Source organism: Oncorhynchus mykiss, chromosome 2 (genome assembly GCF_057628025.1).
Source record: "Oncorhynchus mykiss isolate SJ-2025 chromosome 2, ASM5762802v1, whole genome shotgun sequence".
Taxonomy (NCBI): Eukaryota; Metazoa; Chordata; class Actinopteri; order Salmoniformes; family Salmonidae; genus Oncorhynchus; species Oncorhynchus mykiss.
In genome coordinates this window covers 15,336,662-15,345,790 of record NC_143023.1, presented here as the reverse complement: position 1 = coordinate 15,345,790, position 9,129 = coordinate 15,336,662, and the positions used below count along the sequence as shown (strand labels likewise).

The following is a 9,129-nucleotide window of genomic DNA, read 5'->3' as shown; positions in this document are numbered from 1 at the left end:
AAAACAAACAAACATGGAAAGCAATAACAGTTTTGAATGCAGTGTTTGCTATTGGTACAGATTTGTAGAGTTTTGTGTTTACAGATTTGGGAAAATGGCCCAATGATTCAGCAAACATGTGTAAACAATTGTGGAAAACTGTAAATGAAATATTTTCCATTTCAGAGTATAAGTATTGAGATGGTCTGTATTTTAATCTTGTGGATGGCATGCATCTTTGAAAGAATATTGTCGACGCCATAGCAGGGCCTCTCACCTTCCTCCAGGGCTTCTCCTGTTTATCTAAACACGCTTTCACTGCTTCCCCTGGCAGTGAAAGCGTGTTTAGATAACGCAGTACAATATGGCTACAGGCCCGGGCCATGGTAATCCACTGCTACTATAGCACACTGACTGAGACAGTAAGTGATACCCCATTGTGGCTCTCTCTGCACCTTGGCTCCACTGTGGCTCTCTCTGTACCTTGGCTCCATTGTGGCTCTCTCTGCACCTTGGCTCCATTGTGTCTCTCTTTGCACCTTGGCTCCATTGTGGCTCTCTCTGCACCTTGGCTCCATTGTGGCTCTCTCTGCACCTTGGCTTCATTGTGCCTCTCTCTGCACCTTGGCTCCATTGTGGCTCTCTCTGCACCTTGGCTCCATTGTGGCTCTCTCTGCACCTTGGCTCCATTGTGGCTCTCTCTGCACCTTGGCTCCATTGTGGCTCTCTCTGCACCTTGGCTCCATTGTGGCTCTCTCTGCACCTTGGCTCCATTGTGGCTCTCTCTGCACCTTGGCTCCATTGTGGCTCTCTCTGCACCTTGGCTCCATTGTGGCTCTCTGTGTACCTTGGCTCCATTGTGGCTCTCTCTGCACCTTGGCTCCATTGTGGCTCTCTCTGCACCTTGGCTCCATTGTGGCTCTCTCTGCACCTTGGCTCCATTGTGGCTCTCTGCACCTTGGCTCCATTGTGGCTCTCTCTGCACCTTGGCTCCATTGTGGCTCTCTCTGCACCTTGGCTCCATTGTGGCTCTCTCTGCACCTTGGCTCCATTGTGGCTCTCTCTGCACCTTGGCTCCATTGTGGCTCTCTCTGCACCTTGGCTCCATTGTGGCTCTCTCTGCACCTTGGCTCCATTGTGGCTCTCTCTGCACCTTGGCTCCATTGTGGCTCTCTCTGCACCTTGGCTCCATTGTGGCTCTCTGCACCTTGGCTCCATTGTGGCCAAAGTGGATAAATAGGCTACACCACGTCGCTCCCCTCTCCTCCTCTTTTCCTCTTCTGCTTTCCCTCTGCTCCTCTCCTCTTCTGCTTTCCCTCTGCTCCTCTCTACTGCTTTCCCTCTCATCTCCCTGGCTTTCTCAAAAACATCTTGAAGGTAAAATTTGATACTAATAATGTAAATGTGATCATCCTGAGGTAGTGATATGGTGTCATGTCTGACAGCTTTTATGAAGGATGGATCTTATCTGTCCATCACAGGAAGGCAGGTGTCCGTCGTGTAAACAGAGTAGGAGGAGAGGAGACGGGGGACAGAGAAGAGGAGCAACAGGTGGAAGAAGAGAGGGATGGAGGAGGGGGGAGAAAGGCAGAATGGGAGGAGGGGAGAGAGGCGGAGTGGGAGGAGGGAGAGAAGCGGAGTGGGAGGAGGTAGAGAGGTGGAGTGGGAGGAGGTAGAGAGGTGGAGTGGGAGGAGGGAGAGAGGCGGAGTGGGAGGAGGGAGAGAGACAGAGTGGGAGGAGGTAGAGAGGCGGAGTGGGAGGAGGTAGAGAGGCGGAGTGGGAGGAGGGAGAGAGGCGGAGTGGGAGGAGGGAGAGAAGCGGGGTGGGAGGAGGGAGAGAGGTGGAGTGGGAGGAGGGAGAGAGGCGGAGTGGGAGGAGGGAGAGAGGCGGAGTGGGAGGAGGGAGAGAGGCGGAGTGGGAGGAGGGAGAGAGGCGGAGTGGGAGGAGGGAGAGAGGCGGAGTGGGAGGAGGGAGAGAGGCGGAGTGGGAGGAGGGAGAGAAGCGGAGTGGGAGGAGGGAGAGAGGTGGAGTGGAAGGAGGGAGAGAGGTGGAGTGGGAGGAGGGAGAGAAGTATTTAAGAGGCTGTCCATCTCCCCCTCCTCACCGCTCTTCGTTACTCTCCCTCTACGTGTCCAACAGCAGGCCAGCACTCCTCCTTTGCTCAGGTAAGGAAGAAAGGTTGACTCAGGAATGAATGCAGTTTTTCAGCAACAGGCAAAAGAATTCAGCCCTTTGCTCTTCAGGAGGTAGTTCTGTCTAGCACGGTAAAATGTGGAGCAGATGAAATATATTTCAGCTGTTTGGGATCTAGAGACAATGATACAAAGTTTGTGTTGCTGTAACCCTAAACAACGTCAATATAACTTTTACAGAGAGGGGAAAGCACACAGCCTGTACTGTAGACTTCACTACTCTGTGTGTTTGGTGATTTCATGTCTATTCCCTGGTCTATTCTGGTGTGATGTTAGCCTCTATAGAGTTTCTGTTGTGTTTCCTCTGTCCTGACTGACCTCTCTCTTCTTTTTCTTCTTTATTTTCTGTTTATGTAAATATCTTGCTCAAAGGAGGCAAATCTAGATTTTTCCTAAACAAGAATGAGCTCAGATTTCTGTTGGGATAAAGTGAATTTGATACAGTGTAAATGTAATTGTAGGGAAAGAAGTGGGGTGGGAGAGGGAAGAGGGGTGGGAGAGGTGGAGGTAAGATGCGAAGGGAGTGCGAAGGGAAGGTGGAGGGGTGGGATGGGATCGACAGATAGATGGGGTGGGAAGGGAAGGTGGAGGGGTGGGATGGGATCGACAGATAGATGGGGTGGGAAGGGAAGGTGGAGGGGTGGGATGGGATCGACAGATAGATGGGGTACGAAGGGAAGGTGGAGGGGTGGGATGGGATCGACAGATAGATGGGGTGGGATGGGATCGACAGATAGATGGGGTGGGATGGGATCGACAGATAGATGGGGTGGGATGGGATCGACAGATAGATGGGGTGTGAAGGGAAGGTGGAGGGGTGGGATGGGATCGACAGATAGATGGGGTGGGATGGGATCGACAGATAGATGGGGTGGGATGGGATCGACAGATAGATGGGGTGGGATGGGATCGACAGATAGATGGGGTGCGAAGGGAAGGTGGAGGGGTGGGATGGGATCAACAGATAGATGGGGTGGGATGGGATCGACAGATAGATGGGGTGGGATGGGATCGACAGATAGATGGGGTGGGATGGGATCGACAGATAGATGGGGTGGGATGGGATCGACAGATAGATGGGGTGCGAAGGGAAGGTGGAGGGGTGGGATGGGATCGACAGATAGATGGGGTGGGATGGGAAGGTGGAGGGGTGGGATGGGATCGACAGATAGATGGGGTGGGATGGGAAGGTGGAGGGGTGGGATGGGATCGACAGATAGATGGGGTGGGATGGGATCGACAGATAGATGGGGTGGGATGGGATCGACAGATAGATGGGGTGTGAAGGGAAGGTGGAGGGGTGGGATGGGATCGACAGATAGATGGGGTGGGATGGGAAGGTGGAGGGGTGGGGTGGGATCAACAGATAGATGGGGTGGGATGGGATCGACAGATAGATGGGGTGGGATGGGATCGACAGATAGATGGGGTGGGATGGGATCGACAGATAGATGGGGTGGGATGGGATCGACAGATAGATGGGGTGCGAAGGGAAGGTGGAGGGGTGGGATGGGATCGACAGATAGATGGGGTGGGATGGGAAGGTGGAGGGGTGGGATGGGATCGACAGATAGATGGGGTGGGATGGGAAGGTGGAGGGGTGGGATGGGATCGACAGATAGATGGGGTGGGATGGGATCGACAGATAGATGGGGTGGGATGGGATCGACAGATAGATGGGGTGTGAAGGGAAGGTGGAGGGGTGGGATGGGATCGACAGATAGATGGGGTGGGATGGGAAGGTGGAGGGGTGGGGTGGGATGGGATCGACAGATAGATGGGGTGGGATGAGATCGACAGATAGATGGGGTGGGATGAGAAGGTGGAGGGGTGGGATGGGATCGACAGATAGATGGGGTGGGATGGGATCGACAGATAGATGGGGTGGGATGGGATCGACAGATAGATGGGGTGGGATGGGATCGACAGATAGATTGGGTGCGAAGGGAAGGTGGAGTGGTGGGATGGGATCAACAGATAGATGGGGTGGGATGGGATCGACAGATAGATGGGGGGGGATGGGATCGACAGATAGATGGGGTGTGAAGGGAAGGTGGAGGGGTGGGATGGGATCAACAGATAGATGGGGTGGGATGGGATAAACAGATAGATGGGGTGGGATGGGATCGACAGATAGATGGGGTGCGAAGGGAAGGTGGAGGGGTGGGATGGGATCGACAGATAGATGGGGTGGGATGGGATCAACAGATAGATGGGGTGCGAAGGGAAGGTGGAGTGGTGGGATGGGATCGACAGATAGATGGGGTGCGAAGGGAAGGTGGAGGGGTGGGATGGGATCGACAGATAGATGGGGTGGGATGGGATCGACAGATAGATGGGGTGGGATGGGATCGACAGATAGATTGGGTGCGAAGGGAAGGTGGAGTGGTGGGATGGGATCAACAGATAGATGGGGTGGGATGGGATCGACAGATAGATGGGGGGGGATGGGATCGACAGATAGATGGGGTGTGAAGGGAAGGTGGAGGGGTGGGATGGGATCAACAGATAGATGGGGTGGGATGGGATCGACAGATAGATGGGGTGGGATGGGATCGACAGATAGATGGGGTGGGATGGGATCGACAGATAGATTGGGTGCGAAGGGAAGGTGGAGTGGTGGGATGGGATCAACAGATAGATGGGGTGGGATGGGATCGACAGATAGATGGGGGGGGATGGGATCGACAGATAGATGGGGTGTGAAGGGAAGGTGGAGGGGTGGGATGGGATCAACAGATAGATGGGGTGGGATGGGATAAACAGATAGATGGGGTGGGATGGGATCGACAGATAGATGGGGTGCGAATGGAAGGTGGAGGGGTGGGATGGGATCGACAGATAGATGGGGTGGGATGGGATCAACAGATAGATGGGGTGCGAAGGGAAGGTGGAGTGGTGGGATGGGATCGACAGATAGATGGGGTGCGAAGGGAAGGTGGAGGGGTGGGATGGGATCGACAGATAGATGGGGTGGGATGGGATCGACAGATAGATGGGGTGCGAAGGGAAGGTGGAGTGGTGGGATGGGATCGACAGATAGATGGGGTGCGAAGGGAAGGTGGAGGGGTGGGATGGGATCGACAGATAGATGGGGTGCGAAGGGAAGGTGGAGGGGTGGGATGGGATCAACAGATAGATGGGTGGGATGGGATCGACAGATAGATGGGGTGGGATGGGATCGACAGATAGATGGGGTGGGATGGGATCGACAGATAGATGGGGTGCGAAGGGAAGGTGGAGGGGTGGGATGGGATCGACAGATAGATGGGGTGCGAAGGGAAGGTGGAGGGGTGGGATGGGATCAACAGATAGATGGGGTGCGAAGGGAAGGTGGAGTGGTGGGATGGGATCGACAGATAGATGGGGTGGGATGGGAAGGTGGAGGGGTGGGATGGGATCGACAGATAGATGGGGTGCGAAGGGAAGGTGGAGGGGTGGGATGGGATCGACAGATAGATGGGGTGCGAAGGGAAGGTGGAGGGGTGGGATGGGATCAACAGATAGATGGGGTGGGATGGGATCGACAGATAGATGGGGTGGGAAGGGAAGGTGGAGGGGTGGGATGGGATCAACAGATAGATGGGGTGCGAAGGGAAGGTGGAGTGGTGGGATGGGATCGACAGATAGATGGGGTGGGATGGGATCGACAGATAGATGGGGTGCGAAGGGAAGTTGGAGGGGTGGGATGGAGATATGGAGGGGGGGATAAAGAGATGTAGAGCTGAGGGGTGGGATAAAGAGATGGAGGGGTGGGATAAAGAGATGGAGGGGTGGGATAAAGAGATGGAGGGGTGGAATAGAGATATGGAGGGGGGGGATAAAGAGATGTAGAGCTGAGGGGTGGTATAAAGAGATGGAGGGGTGGGATAAAGAGATGGAGGGGTGGGATAAAGAGATGGAGGGGTGGGATAGAGAGATGGAGGGGTGGGATAAAGAGATGGAGGGGTGGGCTAGAGAGATGGAGGGGTGGGATAAAGAGATGGAGGGGTGGGATAGAGAGATGGAGGGGTGGGATAAAGAGATGGAGGGGTGGGATAGAGAGATGGAGGGGTGGGATGGAGAGATGGAGGGGTGGGATAAAGAGATGGAGGGGTGGGATGGAGAGATGGAGGGGTGGGATAAAGAGATGGAGGGGTGGGATAGAGAGATGGAGGGGTGGGATGGAGAGATGGAGGGGTGGGATAAAGAGATGGAGGGGTGGGATGGAGGCAGGGTGGTGGGATACATACACCTGTCTCCTCTGTTACCAACCATCCAGTCCAGCTCAGGTAGAGACTAGCTCAGGTTCCTATGGTCCCAGTTCCTCCTGTACTGGTTTGGACAGGACAGGGCTATAGGGTTAGAGACAGGGTTAGAGTTAGAGCTAGGTGTGTTTCTACCTGGTGTGAGTTTCACTCTTATCAGAAGGCTGGGGTTCACATATCCTGCTCACTATTACCTATCTCCTTTCCATTACAGTGTCTCAATGTGGCTCCCCACAGATTCAGGATCAACTTATCCTTAAGTGGGGAAACTAATCATCAATCATCATCATACTCCATGGCTAACTGTCTGGGGCTTTAGTAATGTAGTAGGACTCTTGGGGTTTGTAGTTCTTCAGGTGTTTGGGTAGGATGACTTTAAACTTGTGACTAATTCAGGAACTAGACAGGGTTGAGGAACAAGCAGCTCTCTCTGTCTATTCATCCATCCCTCTCTCTCTCGTCCTATCTGTCCTGCCGTGCTCAGCAGACATGGTGATTGCTAACTCAGTTGATACTGTACCAGTGGAGGCTGCTGAGGGGAGGATGGATCATAATAATGGAATGGAATGATATCAAACACATTTTTGGGGGAGTGTTTAATGTGTTTGATATCACTCCATTCCAGCCATTATTGTGAGATGTCCTCCTCTCACCAGCCTCCACTGCTCTCTACAGTGTGTTTGACTGATCCATCTGATCCTGGCTCAGCTTCCATGAGAAAATACAAACACTCTGCACAGGCTACATCACTTGATGTCCTACTACAATGTGAAACACCTGCTCATTATCCTAACCATGTCTATTGTCTTTCTACCTCTGTAGTATGTCTAACCCTACCAAAACAGAGAATGTGTCCACCTTGGAGACTGCCATGCAGCTGATGATCCAGACCTTCCATAAGTATTCTGGAGACGAGGGCGACAAATACACCCTGAGCAGAGCAGAGCTCAAAGTGATGCTCTCTGCAGAGCTGGGCAACTACCTGGGGGTAAGGAGATTCACACACGCACAGACACACACGCACAGACACACAGCGTAAAAGTCTTCCTCTCTCCCTTACCCAGAATGCCCAGGACAAGGAAGCAGTGGACAAGGTGATGGGGGACCTGGATGCCAACAATGATGGAGAGGTGGACTTCACTGAGTTTGTTATCCTGGTGGGGGCGCTCACCGTCGCCTGCAATGACTTCTTCCTGGAGTACAACGACAAGGGGGAGAAGAAGTGAACACAACACACACACGTACACTCACACATGTCTATGCTCTCTCTCTCTCTCACACTCACTCACTCACTCACTCACTCACTGAGGAGAGGAGGACGATTATTATGAGACATCTCCACTCAAATCCTGGCTAGGCTTAATGTCTACTGTTTAATAACAGAGACCTACACACACCATACATACCACACACATGCACACACACACTCTGAGATGTTCATAGATGCATCGTGGCACACTGGGCAGTGTGTTTTTGTGTTTAGTGTGTGTGCCATCTCAATCCAAACCAAACCCAACACACAGAAGTTTATTCCAGAGTAAAAATGTGGAGTTTAAATCATCATTAATAACGGTCATTGTTGAATATGTGAATATAATTTCTCTGTCTTTTCATTCCTTTTGTAAACCCCCGTTCATTTTTCGTTCATTGTTAAACTGTTCCTCCTCGATAGAATAAACTTGACATTTAACCAAAGCTTGTCGTGGAGTATTGTTGTGGTTTCTGGATACTTTGTGTGTATGTTTGGGATATTCCTAATTTTACCCAGTCTCTCTGATGGAGAGGAGTAGTAACACTGTCTGGCCACCAGATGGGAGCAGAGTGAGAGACTCTCCAGGGATGGACTTTTGTGTCTGTGCTGCACTCCCATTTACTTAATCACATCCAATTTTATTGGTCACATACACGTGTTTAGCAGATGTTATTGCAGGTGCAGCGAAATGCTTGTGTTTGTAACTCTAACAGTTCAGTAATATCTAACAAGTATTTCGCAACATGTACACACACATCTAAGTAAAGGAATGGAATTAAGAATACATATATATATGATGAGCAATGTCAGAGCGGCATAGAGTAAGATACAGTAGAATAGAATACAGTATATACATACGAGATGAGTAATGAAAAATGTGTAAACATTATTAAAGTAACTAAAGTTCCATTTATTAAAGTGGCCAGTGATTCCAAGTCTATGTATATAGTCAGCAGCCTCTAATGTGTTAGTGATGGCTATTTAACAATCTGATGGCCTTGAGACAGAAGCTGTTTTTCAGTCTCTCGGTCCCAGCCTTGATGAGCTTTTTGGCCTTCCTGTGACATTTGGTGCTCTTGGTGTCATGAAGGCAGATAGTTTGCATCGGGCAGACCGCACCACCCTCTGGAGAGCCCTGCGGTCACGGGAGGTGCAGTTGTCGTACCAGGCAGTGATACAGCCGACAGGATGTTCTCAATTATGCATCTGTAAACGTTTGTGAGGGATTCAGGTGCCAAGCCAAATTTTCTCAGCCTCCTGAGATTGAAGAGGCCTGTTGCGCCTTCCTCACCACAATGCCTGTGTGGGTGGACCATTTCAGTTTGTCAGTGATATGTACGCCGAGGAATTTGAAGCGTTCCACCTTCTCCACTGCGGTCCCGTCGAGATCATTCTGAAGGATATTACCTGAATAGCCTGATATTTTACATTACCACTGATACCAATAGTACCTGGATG

General features: G+C 51.7%; 1 protein-coding gene across 1 annotated transcript; it reads left to right on the top strand.

The window, feature by feature from the left end:
• Positions 1-2,086: 2,086 nt before the first annotated feature.
• On the top strand, positions 2,087-8,114 carry LOC110533675 (protein S100-A1). Its single transcript, XM_036934591.2, has 3 exons — positions 2,087-2,145; positions 7,242-7,407; positions 7,484-8,114. Exons 2-3 carry the CDS (start codon positions 7,243-7,245, stop codon positions 7,643-7,645), a joined length of 327 nt encoding a protein of 108 aa, XP_036790486.1. The 5' UTR covers positions 2,087-2,145; position 7,242; the 3' UTR covers positions 7,646-8,114.
• Positions 8,115-9,129: the final 1,015 nt, after the last annotated feature.